This window comes from Zalophus californianus, chromosome 1, assembly GCF_009762305.2.
Source record: "Zalophus californianus isolate mZalCal1 chromosome 1, mZalCal1.pri.v2, whole genome shotgun sequence".
Lineage (NCBI taxonomy): Eukaryota > Metazoa > Chordata > Mammalia > Carnivora > Otariidae > Zalophus > Zalophus californianus.
The window spans coordinates 94,326,951-94,345,747 of record NC_045595.1 but is presented as its reverse complement, the minus strand read 5'-3'; the positions used below and the strand labels follow the sequence as shown (position 1 = coordinate 94,345,747).

Here is an 18,797-nt window from a genome sequence, read left to right as displayed (position 1 = left end):
ATCAGTGTGGAGCCTGCTTACGATTCTCTCTCTCCCTTTCCGTCTGCCCCTTCCCTCCCCCACCAAAAAGGTAAAAAGATTATTTTCTAGCAGTAATCTCCCTGAAATGACTTACAATCCTGGTTTACAAAATTGACCCTTAATTTATTCTTTAGTATATACAGTTTGAAAATAATCTATTACTTTTGTAATTAGATTTCTAGTTGTAGGCAGTTTAGATTAACTATAAACTATAATATCCTTTAAATAAGTTGCACATGCCAGGCAGAAAAGGGAGAACAGGAAATTAAACCACATTTTAAAATTATTTTATTTGCACACACACCACCAAACAATTCAGAAGTAGTTCTGTTTTTGTTTTTTTTTTTTTAAGATTTATTTATTTGAGACAGAGAATGAACGGGGGACAGGCAGAGGGAGAGGGAGAGAATCTCAAGCAGGCTCCCTGCGGAACCGACACCAGGCTGGATCCCACGACCGTGAGATCATGACCTTGAGTCACCCAGGCGCCCCCCTGCCCTTAACTAGTTTTTACACCCCAATCTGGAAATTTCAGAGTCAACTAATGTGAAAATTATTTGACTAAGTTCTAGGTAGACTGGGCAAAGTCTAGGAAGAGAAAATCAATACTAACCTCTTTGCTTGGAGAAAATTCAAGAAGAAGATTACATAGCATGGAAGATGCTACTACTAGGATTTCATCTGGTGCATTTTGTAAAACCTATGGAATTTAAAAAAGGGATGCTATTAATGGTTTCGAACAATGGAGGTGAGATCTAAGAACAAATGAGAACCCAAAAACAATTTATCTTTCAACTTGACTTTTCATATTGGATAGGTAGGAAGGATCCACTTGTGATCGTGTCAAACTTTACCTGGTGCTCTAATTATGACTAAGGCCCTCACACCTATCTTGCTGGAGAAGCTACAGCCCCACTGCCAGGATGGGAGGTGCTGCCACAGAAAGAAATAAACACATAAGTCAGGGAGGGGGTGCTCTATATGAAAAGTTTGAACACCATGGAGTTGCTTTAGGACAAGTTAGTTCAATTTACTCTATCATATCAGGCCACTTATAAAACCACAGATTGCCCCAGAGCCTGAAATGTTCTGATGTGTGCGTCTCTAGCAGGACTTGTTTGACCAAAGCAGGGATGAATCAAGCTACTATACAGCTAGGGCAATGTGGGGACTGGTTTTGAGGACTGGAATCACAGCCCTGGTTCCAACCCTCCTCTTCACTTACTAGCTGGGTGAACTTGAGCATATTTCTTAATCTCTCTTAGTCTTTGAATTGAAGAAAACAACACTTCCTTGACAGGAGTTTTTAAGATTAAATGTGATATGGTGAATGTTAAGGGAAGCAACATAACATGGGAGTAAAGGACACAGACTGCCTGAATGCAAATTTCAACTCAAAACACTAAATAAGTATATGAATTCCTTGGCTATAAAATGGGGATAATGGTATTGTCGTGAGAATTAACATATGAAAAGATTTTAGAACAGTAACTGGCACACAGTAATGGCTATAAAGTTTTTACAAAGGTAATTTATTATTGTAATTGCTGTTATCATCAGGCACATAGTAGATATATAGCAAACTAACTGCCATGGACTCTCACTCAACTCAGAAGACAAGAGAGCACAATGACAAATGTTAGTACTATTAGCTATTATCAGAACCTATTTTTCTAGATCCTAAGGGTGAAGGCTTCATAAACACCACCACTTATATGCAATTTCCACTTCAACTAAATCCTCTGCATTTGGGATTAGATCAGGATCAGACCTCATGATTGCCAAAAGGAATCTTAGAAGCTCTTGTTATGCAAACTGGAAATGGATCATCACAAAAAACTTCAGAGTTAAATATATTATCTGCTTTCTTGAGCTAAATCAAGTCTGAAGTTCCCAAGTTAAGAATAAGCAAAATTACAAAATAGAAATAGCTGTCTTAAGATACTGCATTTTAACTCTCCTGTGAACTATCAGCTGGTTGAAGATCAAATCTCATATACTATGCATCCTGATCTGTGTTTGCCACAACCTCCTCTGAGATCATATAGCCTTTCCCTTCCCTTGCCATGCCCTTCCTTTAGCCCTCAGGTACATACTCTACTCATTTTTTAAGGCCACCCCCATTCCAGAAGCCTCCTTGAAGCCCTTCCAGTCAGAAGTCATTCTATCCTCCTCTGAATAACCACAGCCTTTGTTTGTGACCTTTCCTGGGACCCTTATTACTATCTACTATTCAAATTCTTTGTGCAGTCATGCCAATATCCTTTTCTATTATCAAATTTAAGCTTCTTGAAGGACGAATCTATCTATGGTCTAATTTATCCTGGCCCCTATCAACTGAATGGCACTGCACAAAAGGGGTGCTCAATGAATGTTTGTGAATTAAGAAAAATAATCATTTTCCAAAATTCTACTACTTAGAATCATTGCTTGAAATAAGTGAGTGCCTACCAAGGCTTTAAAACGTTGCTTTGCTCAATACAATTCACTTCAAAAATACTACTTTTTGTTATATAGAGATTAATGTGCTTTTATCAAGTTTTATTTTCAAATGAGATAACAATGATAAACTAAAACAGAATAGATCCTATGAAAATTTTAAAAGCATTTACTCAATGTGGTATAAGATATAACACTGAAATTCAGAAGCTGACATCTAACACTGACCAAACAGAATTTCACCAAAATAAGGACAAAATATAATCACAAATAAAATTTTTAATTAAAATTTAACGCCTACTCTTCTGTAGCTTGCTAACCAACAGTTGAAAACATGGAAAAGCCAAAGGGGAAAAAAATCAATAGGCATGCAAACAGCCTTGAACTAAGAGAAACCTAAAAGTATCTGAAATAAATCACTGATTGACTTCCAAGCTCAAGCTTTTAGTATTATACTTTGTGCAACAAAGTAGTGGTTTGATAGTAACTATACTCACATGTACCCAAGTGTACAAAATCCTTCTAGATTGCTCACCAAACCTTTGTCTGGGTAGAACTAGCTAGAAACAATATGTTGCCCCATTTCTGATTCATATGATAGAGGGGTACTGAACTGAGCAATTAGAGAAAATGGCTCCAGAGGAAATATTTGGAAGTTATTTTGGGAAATAGGAGAGCATTTAAAAAAATCTTGAATGGACAGAATCCATAAATCAAGATTACATTGCTATGCAAAAGGTGTAATGTAAAACAAGAAAGAGTACCCATGGCAAAACAGCTTTCCTAAAGAGAGCACTGGTCCAGCTCTTTCCACCTGGTGATCATACACCACACCCCTTCTACTACAGTCATGAAGACATCCTTATGCTTCCTTCACAGATCATACTTAATATTTCTGCTCATGCTATTCCTCTCTCTGGAAAATCTTGCTGCCTTCCTTTTTCCTTCAAAGCCCACTTCATATTTTTCCTGCCTGAAGCCTCCCCTATGTTCTACCACAATGATGCCCCTCTGTAACCTGAAGCTTTGAGACAAGGGCAAGAGTTCTGTAGTAAAAAATTTTGGTAGCCTCACTGTGCCTAAGAGGTTTCCACAGTAGGTAATGAAAACCAAAAACCAAAACCAAAACCTTAAATAAAAAATTCTGTCGATTAAATGCAAGGTGTATGATCATTTAAAAAAAAAAAAAAGAAGATGGACCAGAGACCAAGTGGACCCACGGTTCTGTAACATTAGCGGGGGATAACATTAGCAGCAACCTAACACCTCATCTAAGTCTTGATTCGGATTTATTTGACCTAAACTTTTTTTTTTTTTTTTGTCCTGAAGGAAAGACGTAAGACCAAAGAAGTTATTTTGGTGTAGAGAAATAGGAGATAACATTGTGGTAAAAAATATCCAGGGATTGCCAAAAGATTAAGAAAAGGTTATACCTCTAAATGACTGATTCCTTTCCTTTTTGTAACTAAAAATTATAAAGACTCTGGATGAAATCTAAAGTGTAATACCAACCATACAGGGAGATCAGATGAGTAAAGTTTTATTTAATAAAAGAAAACTAGGCATCTGCTTCCCTGTTACAGTTGAGATGCTGACCTTAGAAACACGTTCTGCAGATCTAAAGATGCTTAAAACATCAGATCTGAGGAGATAAATGTTCAAAATCCTTCACACAAAAACCAGCCATACTCCTACACCAGGGAGTGCTGTCAGCTACCTCGGCTCACTATAAAGGCTCTGTGGGAATGGGTGCTACTTGCTGCTTTCTTCTTACCTTCATTAAAGGTTTCCACACAGCATGATCCTGGAAACTGGTTCGAAGCTGCTGCACAGATCTAGATAAACTGTGCAAACATCTACAAAGAATAATCAAAATTAGCTTCAAAAGAAGCCAAAACTTTCACTTTTCAAACACACTGCTTGCTTGGCATTTCACTAATTACTAATATGCACTTCAAGTATATCTATAGACATTGTTAATTCAACTACTTCAGGACTTCATGGGCTTTTCAGCTAGCTTTTCTGTTAACTGATGTTACACACTGTATGAGTTCACCTGAGAATACTTTTGAGTAACATTTGGATTCTGCGCTTACTTGCTGAAGGTCCGGAAAGGAAACAGGTTAAACACACGGCAAAGGGTTTTTATTCAGACCATTTAAAGCTCATACCTGACGGCAGCTAACCGCACCTTGACACTAGACTCAGACAAGCCAGTCACAATTCGGTCCATCATATTTTCAGTCTCAATGATCTGGAGAAAAAGGTTAATGCTGCATAAATAACAACACGAAGAGGACAAATTTCACTGCTTGTAAATGCAAGTATGTTAATATCCATTAGAAATTTAATGTTTTTAGCAAAAGTTTTAACCTCTGGAACAATCATTTTGTGATGGGGGCAGACAGTTCATCAGAAAGGAAAGACTACCCTCTAAGGACTTGCCAGACTGAATGACAGGCATGAAGGGGCAAATTATGTCTCTTTGTTTATTTTTATACAAATACTTAAAACAATAGCTACATGGCATAAATATTGCAGAGGTGTTATATAAATAGTATTGAGAAAAAGGAAAAGATGTAATGAATTATCATTGGGCAGGTTCCTGCCAGAGAGATTCTAGAAAAATCATGGTTCACACTCAGCCCCTTATGAAATGAAATCTGTGGGTTTCTGACAGAGCCACCCTGTGGCTACTTTCTTACCAAGCAAACAGAAACTAAGCTAAATATTTAGAAAAGTAACCCTTGCCATCTTTTTACTGTAACACTAAGTCTTGTTACATGTAATCACTACAGTCACAACATCTTTTTTTTTTAATTTAAAAACAAGATAGCCTACAAGTTTCCTTCATTAAACAATGTATAGATACAAAATAAATACTGTGTGGAAGAAATTAAACTTAACTTGTGTGGTCCTATGGAAAAACCACCTATTAGAAAAAAAGCTAATACAATCACAACCAAAATGTTAACAAAAACAACTAACATTTGTTAAGTACATCTATGTGCTGGGCATTGTGGTAATAAGCATATTACATGATCTGATTTAACCCTTTTACAGGCATTATTATAATTATTCTCATCAGCTTATTAGGAAACTGAAGGTTCTAGATGATAACAAAGCTTGCCTGGGATCACAAAGCAGAGAGGAGCCCAGGCATGTGACTCCAGAGTCCTGATGCTTAGCCATGCTTGTAATACGGCCCTGGTTAGAGAAGTACTCCTGTGCTCACAAGGTAGTCCCCAACATGAGTGACGTTAATGGAAACACCTAGCTGGGAGAACACGTGGGAAGATCACCTGGGGAGCTTAAAAAAAAAAAAAAAAAAAATCCCAGGCCAATTAAGTCAGATTCTGTGGGGCTCAGGCACCCATATATATATATATATATATATATATTTTTTTTTTTTTTTTAAAGCTCCTCAGGTAGAGTCCAGTGTGCAGCCAAGGCTGAGGTTCACTGACCTAGACTAAAATGAAAGAGTTAGAAGGCTGACTTCAGAACAGGAGAGGGTGGGAAATCTCCACATGTTCAAGCCAATTGGGAAGCTAAAACACAGTGTTGAAATTAATAGTGATGGGGAGAAAAATATCAACTATTAAGAACATGGAGCCACACTTTAGCTATAGGGGAGGAATGGTTAATTTTTATATAGTGATTTGCAGGTTTCAAAGTGACAGAAGAAAACTTACATATTGATCTACTCCTCTCCCCAGACCAAACTTAATCTTACCCTTACCTTTATGCACATCACCCTGTACTGTCTATCTAGCCCCTCTGCTCCTGTCTGTTTACCTGCTCTTGACCCTCACAGACCTTGCTCCCTGATCTGTATGCTTTGCTCACTTATAGAGAGACTCCCCAATTCACTGTCCTCCCACCAGACATTCCTGCTTCAGATCTCAAACCACTGATACTACAATGGAAGTCACCAAACCTGGCAGCCTGCTCTCAGCTTATGCTATCCCACCTTGGCGGGACCATCACTGCTGCTCCACCAGCCCTGCACTCATCTGCAGGAGATTCCTGCATCTCCTAGGTTACTTCCTACCTCAAATTCCTCCCACCTCCTCATGCCCTAAGTCCCTCTGTGCCTACCTCATTTTTGCAGGAGCCTTGCTTTCTTCCTCGGACACAAGTTGTCTCAACTTTCTTCTTCTCACTAATATGTCTCCATATTTCTCTTCTTCACTCTTTGTTGAAGTTGGGTACATCAAGCTCAAAGCCCTTCCGCCTTGATACAGAAACTACTTTCCATTACCTCTTTCTTGCATCTTCATTCTGCCTATCCTGCTGGATCCTTCTTGGCCTGCCCCACTGCCCACGTCCACCTCAACTTAAAAGACAGAGTGCCAAACTTTAACCTCTTTAAGCTATAGTCCTCTCACCCCTTCCCCTCCTTAAATGGACACATGTCCCAAGGCTCTGCTCATCTCTCACGCTACATATACGACAATGCTGGGACTTCAAAATCAGCTTGATATTCCCCAATCTAAAATTCTTTATTCCAAGAATAAAGTGGTGGTGGTGGGGTGGGAACACAAGGACACTCTCCAAGAGCTGGGAAACGCTATTAGGCTGGCTCCAGATGCTTAAGAGACCTGGACATGAGCAAGAATTTAAAGAAACTTCTGGATAACATTTATTGGCCACATCCAACCAAAGATGTAAATCTGCCAAGGGACAAGTGCGGCAATCATTAGGCATACAGATTTGCTCTATAATCCTGACCAACTCATTTGACCTCTGTGGGCTTTCAGTAAAATGAGGGAATAGAGCAATGATTATTCTACCTCCAATCATTTGCAACCAGCATGTAAATAAAAATCATGTTTGGGCAAAACTATCATGTCATCCAGAAGCGACATGGGAAGGTAGAGTAGATGAGATGAGATAGTACAGGTCTAGTTAAACAAGGGGTCAAAAATCAGGTAGCAGGCTAGGCTAAGGGCAGATAGGGCACAGCCCCTATTTACATGCCCACATTTACTTATTCAGTAAATATCTGAGTGCCCACTGAATGCTAGGCACAGTTTTAAAACTTGAAGATAAAATGGTGAGGCAGAAAGTCCTTGTTCCCACCAAACTTACAGTACAGGTTAAGCAAGTGCAATGAACTACTGAATGAGTGCTATGGCACTCAAATCGATGTTAGCAAAAGCACTTTAGGAATGACAGGGGCCATGGGGCTTAAGGCAGACAGAGTGAATTAAGTGTCTACAAAGGGTAAGTGGGAAAAACATCCATTCTCAGAATGGCTGGGAAATGGATTAATGACCATACCAGAGAATATTGAGGCTTAGGCCAGCAGACAGTGGAGAACTATGTTAGCAGCCAATTATATAGAGCAGAGCTTCATGCTCTAAGTTTCCTGGGAGTGTGGTGGCTGGTATTTTGGAGCTGGAGAATAGCTATAAATTGGCTGGTAAACCTTTCCCCTGATTTGGGATATAAAACAGTTGGCCTCTTTGGAGGTATTTTCTCTTTCAGGCACAAGGTAACCCTTCTTAGGTTACAGTCTATTAAAATGTCTGCAAGTAGGAGGCCTGGATTTGTATCCAAACTTGTTGTGGAGGGACTTTAGTAACCCTGCTAACATTCTGGAAAACCCATTACTTGAATGACTGGTCCACCTTCTCCATCAAGATACCAGTCTGGGAACAAGAGGGTGAAAATAATGCAAAGTGAGAATGTGAACCTAGGATTCCAACCCAAAAAGGTATGTGAATGAGCAACATGATCTAACTGTGGTTTTGTATTCTTGAGGGTACTGACACCATCTGTGCAGGGATAAAAGGAGCAATATAGTGAATACACTGACCAAAATAAAGATAAAAATGTTATTACGAGGCAGAGAAAGGTTTGGAATCACATTCAGAGAAAAATTTTTAGGTCAGCTGGGAAGGAGTTAGCAGTGGCTGTTGCCATAGCTCTCCGACCCACTGATGGTCTAATAGAGCACCAGATAACTTTTTAGACCGGGGTTGGAAAGCCAAGCACAATAAAGCATGTTCTCCATGTTGCCTTTCAACAACCCGTGTACTGTGCTACAAAGCCTTGATAATGATAGAGAGCCAAGTCTTAGCCCCTGTAAAGGATCTTAGGTCTTTCCAGAATATAAGAGCAATGTCAAGTGAAACTTGACGTTGTTCTGCCACATGGTTCTGGTTGGGGGTTCCTCAGCGATAGTTCAGCAAATATGCCCTGTGGCACAGCTTGTTGAATTTGCTTTAAAAAAAAAAGGAAGGAAGGAAGGAAGGGAGGGAGGGAGGGAGGGAGGGAGGGAGGGAGGGAGGAAGGGAGGAAGGGCAGGTGGGTCCTGTGTTACACAGACACTGTGCCTGGCCAGGAGTATAAGTGGTGGACTGAATCTTCAGAGTGGAGGCGCCATTTCTCTCTCTGCTCTTCTAGGGGCCTGGGTTGTAAATTTAACTACAGAATTAAATCACATAAAAATGCTGCATCATAAACTGACCAAGTTTTAGGTCAATGGACCAGGTGTTATGCTCTCTCTGCTGGTATCTTTAGTCCTTGTGACTACATGCTTTTGCTAAGCTTTTTTCTCTGACACTGTAGCTCTTGCAGGGGGAGAAGAGGGTCTGAGGCCCCTGCCATTGGGACAGGAGAACCTATGGCCTGTGAGAGAAAAAGGCAGTAAGCCTAGAGGGTCATGGGGAAAATGCAGAACCCAGATAATCCTAAGGTGCATGGCACACATGCAAATGTTAATAAGATGAAAATGGCCTTGGTTTACAAGGGAATTCCCTAGCCCTCCGTGAGCTCTACTGGACTCATACCTTAGTTGTGGCCAAGTCATATACCACCTGTTCCTCAGAGCATATGAAGAACTGGAAGAGTCAGAGTTAAAAACAAGGCCCAACTATTCTTCCAGGATGAAGCATTTCCCAGGTACTAGCAACTTCAGATTGGACCTTGAACTGTGATCAAAACAGGTCAAGCAGAGGATATAAAAACCAGGCAGATTCTTGGTGGTGTCAAGAAACTTCTCAGACAATTCAAAGTGGGTGGGCTTGGAGTCAAGGCAGTTGGATGGTAAAGCGGGCATCTTCTTAATGTCAACCATTTATACTAATGTGCACAACGGCCAGGCAAATACAATTTAATTCCAGGTAGGCTTTTGTGAAAGGTTCCCAGAAAGTCTTCACAGAGGATGACAAGAAAGAACAGGCTAGAGAGAATAAACACTTGGAATCGAACTTTGTTGAGTTAGAAGAGGTAGATCTACGATCTAAGTGGATAAGGTAGCAAATCCGGAAAGTCTAGTTAAAGCAGCCAAGCAGGATGCAGAACAAGAAGGTCAGGAACAAAGAGTAGGCCTGGCAAGGTAATAGGATCTATAATGGACACTGCACCTATTGAGTGTGGATGGCAACCCTTTCGATTCTTAAGTGTCAATGTAGACGAGTCCCAGGGTACACAGTTGAGTCTTTCTGATCAGGCACCCCCTATTTAAGGTCCAGCCCCTCATAAAACTTATCTTTTTTTAAGCAGATGAGCCCTATGAACACAAGATCTGATGTCAGTACAGTCAAGACACTGATTTTAGATCTAAAACAGGGTAGAGCCTTGGGAGGAAGGAGAGGGGTTATGAGATAACAAGGTAGATGCTAGAGTGACATAAGCATGTACAACCAGCTTATTTGGTAGCCTGAGTAGGATCAATAGGGGCCTGAAGAGCGATCCACTCCTAAAAATGGAAAACCAAAATTTCCCTAGGTTTTAGGAAGTGCCCGTACTGATTTTATCACAAAATACTTAAAGACATGATGCCATGTATATCACAGAAATGCACTTAATATTTATAATTCCTGAGCACATCCTTATACCAATTCCTTTATTAAAACAAAAACACCCCAACAGCACATGGCCTTCCACAAATCAAGCAAGGGGCAGCTGCAATGCTTGCTCCTAAAGAGGTTCACCTGGGAACCCAATTCCCCTACTGCATTCTTCTCAATACCATTGATGGCAGCAGACATAACTATCTGAAGGAATTAAATACATGTATAGCTTTTAGTGGAATAATGTTAAAATCTTAAGGGCTTTTAGAAATAAACTCATCCAGCTTCTTTAGTTCATCAATGAGGTCTCTGAAATTCAGGAAGATTAAGTCACTGGTCAAGGTTCTCCAGGCCAATTGGGACAGTGGTAAGGCTCCACTGGGTTTTCTTACTTCTAGTGTGAGGTCCATTTCACTTGCTGTGCTTAAGGATGAGATTTTTGCTTAGCCTTAGTAACTAAATTGAGATCTGACTTGGAAAACTTGGGAAAAAGGAGTAGTTAAAAAGTTATCAGTGCTAAAAAAAAGAAAGAAAGAAAGAAAAGAAAATAGAAAAAGTTATCAGTGCTGTGGAAACTACAGCCTCTACATACTGACATCCTAGGCCAATAAAAATTAACATATACAAGACAAGAGAGGTCATCATTAATAAACTGAAATGACAAAGGGGAAAAAAACAGGTACAATTCACAGGGCCCCCAAAGAGAGAAAATAACAAATCAGTGATTCAGCTTTGGTTGGGGGTAAAAATGCCAAAGGTCAGAGAGAATGGAAGCCAATGAAGAAAAGGTAAGCCAAGGAAACACTGTGAAAAAAGCCACAAAAGTGAGTTCCACTGACTTTTCATTTCAATTCCCTGATGATTTGATCTCCATTCTAGAATCAACATCTAGCTTCTGTAGATACTAACTAAACGGGACTAATATTCTACTGTTCTCAGGCCATAAGCCCCATCTGTTCTGGAAGAGAACTGTAGGCTTTCCCACCCACAGTCTATTCTATGTAGTGTCTTTGCCACTGCTCCAACGTAAGATTTTGACATTTTCCTCAAGCAAATAGTTTTAAAATAAAGGGTAGTTTTTACCAAAGGCTCTTTTTTTCCCCTAAAAGATACACAGCTTCTCTTAGGACAAATAACTATCAACCCATTATATTCCTGAGTCTCAGTAAATATTTTACAAAGTATTTCTTCCCTTCTCTCAGCCTTCCATTGCTATCCACTCCCACATTCATACCAAATTTCTCTAACTCCAAGATCTTGGGACACAGCGGGTGGGAAGAAATAGTTAACTTCTCTCAGCCAGAGAGGTAAAAGATAAAACATCCTAAGAGTTGACCTACAGGGCCTCCTTTTGGTCCTTTTCCTTGAAGGCACTGAATTAAATTAACATCTAACTCCTCTTACAGGCCTAATGGGAACGGTCACTTCACTTTAGGAGTGGAGGACAAAGAGCAGAGAGCCTTCTTACGGTGGGCACATTCTTAAGCTTCTAGATTTCATTCTTGCTTTTAAGTCTCTTTAAGTGGTATTTTGTAATTTCTACCTCAGGACCTCTCTCTCTTAACAGCTGAGCAACTTAAATGTTCACTTATGTTAAAATGTTTAGAAGAAATACTCAATGTTCTAAACTTTTCTACACTTTGGAAAGAAGTTGGCCCAACTTCTCCTTCCCCTAAAACCAAACACATTGCGTCAGAAATACTTATGATGTCTAAAAATATATCAACACTTTATCAAAAAATATTTCTCTACATATAAAAGTTCATTTTTAAAACTCAATCAGCTTAATGGCAGAATAGAACATAAATAGCTGAATTCTACCTTAAATACCATTCCTAGAGGGTATTAGCACATAAATAAAACCATTAAAAATTACTTTAAATAACAGGACTAGAAACTTCCTCTCCGCCCTTTACTGTTTTCCAGGGATCTGAATGACACACTGCCCCAAGAACTGTGCAACACAATGGCCCTGCTCAGTCCCTCATCCTCTATATACAAAGCCGTGCATGCAAGTCTTAATTATCCTATAGGTTGGCTGGCTGAATTTTCATGTCCAGACATACACAATTTACTCAGTAAATACAAGCACAGCATCTACTATTTGCCAGGTAATGCTTCTATGGAGTTTACATTCTAGTTACAAAATTATAGTTTGACAAGGGATAACTATTAAAAGAAGATACAAGGATTTCAAAATATTGCCTTAAGTTTAAATCTATTCAATAAGGAAGCTATCGACAAAATAAAATGCTGAAATATTACCTCTATTACATCATTCATTCTGGATGCTTCTAGAACATCAGTTTATAATATGATCACATCCAGACAGTGCCCTTAGAAAAACATTTCCAATTGATGTAGAAGAACAGAGATATGAAGATCCTTCATTCTGTGGGTCAAAACTTCTGAAACAACTTTAGTATTTTGGAAGGAGAAGGTGAGAATGCTTTCAAATAAACTCTTATTTTAGATGAGACTATTATAGAAGAGATTGACTCTTCCAGATTCACTCATAATAGGGTATTTTAATTACAGCCATTATCTTAATCATATCTGGCTGTACTGATCACGGCAAAACTGGCTTTCAATGTGGACAACACTTTTTATCTCACACGAGGCCCTGGGATTACTACATAGCAATTTAGTGTCTCATCTTCTTGACTACTTTAAATTGTGAGCTCCTAAAAGGTATACACCAGTCTTCTTCATTCCTAGACACACAAGAGGAGGTACATATCATAAATGCCAGATGAATAAATGGGAATAATTAGAGCATCTCACTACCCACTTTGTACCAAAAACTATGTGAGAAAACAAACATGTTTTCTGAATCTGATGCTTTGCAACCAGCTAATAAAAGCTATTAAGTTCTCTCAATTCACAGCATTTTCTTTTTCACCTACTTTGACTATCGCACATTCTCCTGTGAATTTTCTTGCCGTTTCATACCATAATTTGGCTCTAGGAATGGTATTTAACTTTACATGAGTAAAGTAACAGTTAACAGCATGGGCTTTGGAGTCAGAGACTGGGATATGATGCAGGTGGTGTTACTTACTATCTGGGTGGCCTTGGTCAAATTGCTTATTTCTTGATCTGCAACAGCTATCTCACAGGGTTATATGAGATTTAAGGGAGATAACGTGCTAATGCCTAGCACCGTGTCTAGCACATAGTAAGTGCTCAATAAATGGTAGCAGTTACATGAAAATTAGGTTTCCTAAACAGATTATCTCTTAATGCTCGTATCTGAGTTATATAATTTTTCTGTGAACCCGTAACATGTAATCCATGCTTCATATGTCACAAAAGTTGAACAAATGTTTGCTTAATACATGAACTGGATCTTTATTTTTCTCTTTGACATGGTGAAAAATCTTATTCAGGCAACTTCCCTAACCAATACATAGGACCTAATAATGTTTCCTACCATAACCCAATGTATAGCTATTATCCAATTTGTCTGGGGTCCATTATATGCCAAAATCATTCAAACAAGGGAATCAGCATGTAGAAAAGTATCCAGTGACAAATGTCATATCATCAACACTTGATAATGCCTCTCTTTCAGGAAGTTAAAACAATTGATCTCTCCCTCCCCTGGCTTTGGTATGGCCCCATTTCTTTCTACAGTCCATTACAAAGAGGTAAACAAGAAGCGCAGTTCTTCACCAAACTGGTTTATGGTCATTTATATTTAGCTATGCATTATTAGCACAGAGTGGGAAAACTTATATTTTAGGCTTTGTGGTGTATGATTGTGTTGCCAACTACTCAACCTCCCACTGTAGTGCAAAACAGCCACAGGCAACACATAAACAACTCAACATGCTATATTCCAATAAAACTTTATGAACATTTTATCAATTATACTTCAGTAAAGCTGACAAAAAGTAGAGAAAAAACTTTTATGGACACAAATTTGAATTTAATTTACTTTTCAAATGTCAGGAAATACTCCTTTGATTTTTTTCCCCACCAACCATATAAAAATGCAAAAACCATTCTGAACTGGCAGGTTATAGAATTATTACATAGGTATTAAGTACCTACAGGGTACTTAATATTACCAATGCCAAGCCCTGTGCTAGCATTTATAGTCATGGGAATAAGTGTAGCAGCAATGGTCCTAGCTCCTCATCACAAACTCAGTTTTCTCAATATTATATCATCCCAAACATATCATTCATTTCCAGACAGAACATTCTGAAAACCCAACTCAGTCACTAATTTTAGTTCTACAAATCTAATAAAGATCATATTTTAACCCATCTCTTCGTTTATATCTGTCTTAGATTGTAAATAATAAAATAACTAACTTGTACTTCACATTTTAAGAACAAGAAATATAATTCAATGGTTTACGCAACTACGATTAACACAAATAATATTCAATTTTATGTCCCCATTTAATGAACCTCTGAAATAAAAATTCATTACTTGATTTTATAAATACCTCTATTATGTATATAGCATTATCACTCCCAGGTTTGCTTCTTTCAGTATGTTGAAGGCCAACGGTCTCAATACTGTGGACAAGTGGCAAAACCTGGTACAGTCATGGTTAACTCTTTAAAAATACTTACCATCATGAAAGAATGTTGCAGAGTTCATTTAAAATTCTTTGGTAGATTAGCCTTAAGAAGATAACTAACAATTTAACCACAGATCAAGTCAAGGAATTCTGAATTCTGCATGAATTTGCTATTATTCAGTAGCAAAGCCAAGTCCTGAAGGGTGCCACTTCTGTGGTACCGACGAAAACCTTCAACATGTTCTTTTCAGGTGTTTGTTTCAACATGAGCAGGCTAAGGCTCAGAAATAATTCCTTGCACCTGCCTGATTTCATGGCAGAGACAGTTACAGAATTTTGACACTGTGCCTTTTAAATGACCATTTAAAATTACTGAACTTTGCAAAAGTATTTTAAAAATATAAATTCATGGTATAATTATATTGTTACCCAGAAAACCAACTAGTAATAAAATCCAGCTACAACCAATGATAAAATTTGTTCAAAAGTGAAATCCTTTTAAGCAAGATTTTCATAGCAGAAAGGTATTAGGAAAAACTGATCTATATTTATGAATATATTTTAAAATCCTGTAACTTTAAAAATACAGAACTTACATTTGTTCAAAATGTGAACATATACATTTGGGATATGATTTTATACAAATGATGACCCCTTGGAGAAATGACATTTGAGGCAACCATGGACAGTAGTACTTAGATAACCAAAGTCAAGTAAAACTTGGTCTCTTCACTTTTCTGAAGACATCCATTACCTATTATTTTAACCAATTACTGATTTATATTGTAATACCCTACTTAAGTCCAAGAAAAAATTGTATTTGGTGCTTTGGAGAATATGCTATAGTTATAGCATCAAAAAGTTTTGAAAACCAGTATTTTAAATATGTTTTAAAATATAAGAGTAAAAAGACATCTTATTCTTAATGAGAGATAAACTGAAGAAAGGGCCTACGCTTCTGAAGTACAAATATTTTTTACTAGAATGGTTTTAGAAATTTATAGCATAAACATCACTATCTTCATTGCAAACTTTTTTTAAATTTATGCTCCAATGCTGTTCAGCTCTTCTAATACACTTAAAATATATATTTATCTTTAATTTTCCAATTAAATCATTTAAGATATTCTAACAAATGCTTCCATTTATTCAACACCTACAGGCACCCTGCTAAATATTTTAAATACATTAGATCTCATCCTCACAATGACCCTGTAGATATAACTTCCTCTGCTGGGAAAAAGAGGGTAGAGGAAAAATTCTCCTTCTTTGTTTTCCTTTTCTTATTTTTCTCTGCCTTAAAAAAAAAACAAAAACGCAAAAAACCCACTGTTCACCCTTGGCTACTTTCTTCACATTTATCATGTAAAACATCTATGACTGGATGATCACCCGCCCCCCACAAGGAACAAAAACTTAAGACTTCATATTTTCAATTCTTGAAAATATAAAAGGTATTTAGAAAACACTAAAAATAACAAAAATATTAAATTAATAATTTCTAAATTGATTCAAGGATAGCTATATTGATATCACCATGTCCATGTTAATTGGTTCCCAATAATTCTTTAAGCCCCTAGCAAATTCTTATTGTTCATTTCTTACTTTTCTCTGACTTACTGAGGTTTTATTATAAATGCTGAGTTTTAAGGCTGTGTTTTACTGCTCTTTATTTCACCTCTGCTTCCCCCTCCCTCCACCCATTGGACAATGTCTATACAATGTAGGAAGTTCAATCAATCTATGTAGAATCAAATTACTGATCTTAAAAATCTGACATTCATTAATAGGGGAGATACTATTTTATACTGATGTATATTGCAGAATAGGTTGATTCCTAAGAGTCAGGCTAATTCCTATAAACCAAATCATACCTTTATCCCTAAGGGGGGGGAAAAACTGGTCCAGATTCACACTTGTGAATGCTATAAATTTTTTAAACTCATACATTTATAGAGCAAAAGAACCCCTAAGAAGTAATGATAAAAATCATTTCAAAATTAAACTACCATACCATAAAACATGTTCTCTTTGATCTATTATCAAAGTGAGAAGACACACGCTTGGGATTGTCTGCCTTTTGAAAAATGGGAGTTTCCTGCATTTTCTCTATGCTAAATATAGTAAACCCCTTGCCTATATGATCAGATATAGATTTCTATATTTTCAAGCTCATCTCTTCACATACTTGTGTAATTGCTAATAAAGTTATGTAAGTTCTCAATGCAGAAAGGCCCAAATATAATTGGATTAAGGGTACTTAATAATGCAATTTTGCAATGTGGTTCACTCATCCATTTGTCCATTCATTCATTTTTTTCACCCATTCGTCAAATATGTATTAAGTGCCAACTAAGCACCTAGCAATGTTGTAGATTCTGGGAATACAGTGATGAGCCAAACATAAAAAATCCCTGCCCTCAATGGAGCTTACATTCTTGTTCCTCAAAAGGGATCTGCAGCTAAAATATAAGTATTCAAAATCCAAGAGGAAAACTTTCTGAAAGGCTCCATCAGTCAGACACCTCAAAGGAGCAAAGGTTACAACAGTACTATATTTAACATTTGTAATGTGTCTTATTTTTATCAAAAATAAAAATCGCATCATGTTAAGTTTATTAACTTCCTTGAATTTTAGTTTATATTTACTACTTCTATTTCCCTCAATTTACACTTTCTGTTTCTGATAAATTCTACCAGTTCCTTGTAGAGAGTAAAAGCAAAACAATCCTTTCAATTTCCAACCTAACTGATGACCAATAGGTATTAATCAAGTGATGGTCTTTGTAAGAGCAATTTTTTTATTAGAAAGGAATTGGCTTCACAATTACAGGACTGTTTGCCACTGCTGCCTCTGTAGGACTTAACCACTGACTGGAGTTTTGACTGGGGATGCCAGTATTTGTAATAATCTTAGGTATCTTAGCTTCTTTCTTTTGTTACTGTCCCATTAACTGAACATACGCTTTTTAGTCAGCATGAACATGTGCTAAAGCTATCATTAGAAACTAGACTTTGCCCAGGGCAGAGCTTACAGCTCATCTTTACCTGGCACTGCTGCCAGTGCACTTACTGCTAATGTGCTCTGGACCCTTTATCCACTGAGCTCTCAATTGCTCCTCTGCCCTTGCTTTCTCTGACCAAAATCCTTGAATTATTCTAAGTGGAATATGGTCAGGCCACCTCTGTTTCAAGCTCAGTGATCCTTCATCTTTTCTTGGGCTTCTCCCTCTTTATGTCACAGCCAAGAGTAATGTTTTCCACTTTCAACTGCAGAACTTTTCCACCCTCCTTCATTTTCTAACAGGACACTGTGGGAAATTGGGAAATTTGTAAGTATGTCACAGAGTGATAAAGGAGGCAAAGCCAGGAATCCGGATATCAGCTTTGCTCTGCACAGAAGGATACAGAAAGATCCAAGCGTATTAAAGGAAATACCACTCTGTGTATGGTTTCTGTATTTTCATTTCTATATTTATTCAACAAATATTTATTGAGTGCTTATTAGGTTCCAAGGACTGTTATACAGTTGTTTTCTTTTAATGGGAATACACCAACACTGCTCCAACGCAGGAGTGGTAAATTTCTAATCGACAGGTCATGTTCAGTCGTTAGCTTAATTTTTTCTAGCCCAGAGAGAATGATCAAGAAATGGAATCACAGCAGGCCTTTAGAAGTTTTTTGAAGCAAGAAGACAGACTAAATCTATGATGAGAGAAGGCCTGTATCTTTCTCCTTTATTGCTGTGCATACCTGTCTCTACCTCTTTACTCTAGTTTTCTCTTCTCATTCTGCCTCATTTCTTTAATTGGCCATTATAGGGAAATGGGATATATAGATTATCTCCTGTATTTACTGAATACATTCTCATTTTTAATTTAAAAGGCAGACCAAATTAACACTTCATATTTTTATCCTAAAACAAAAAGCCTTTTGTTGCTTTTGTTGGGGAGAACAGGTCTACAGTCCTTGAAATTTCTTTCACAGAGTCTCCA

General features: G+C 37.7%; 1 protein-coding gene across 2 annotated transcripts in view; it reads right to left on the bottom strand.

The window, feature by feature from the left end:
* ARMC8 (armadillo repeat containing 8) overlaps positions 1 to 18,797 on the bottom strand; it is a 120,293-nt gene that overhangs the window by 38,705 nt on the left and 62,791 nt on the right. For both annotated transcript variants that reach the window (XM_027586619.2, XM_027586618.2), the window contains exons 13-15: positions 4,632 to 4,714; positions 4,235 to 4,316; positions 635 to 721 (exon numbers count right to left, since the gene is read on the bottom strand). In XM_027586619.2, coding sequence (XP_027442420.1) covers positions 635 to 721; positions 4,235 to 4,316; positions 4,632 to 4,714 — 252 coding nt within the window. The remainder of the gene's footprint in view (positions 1 to 634; positions 722 to 4,234; positions 4,317 to 4,631; positions 4,715 to 18,797) is intronic.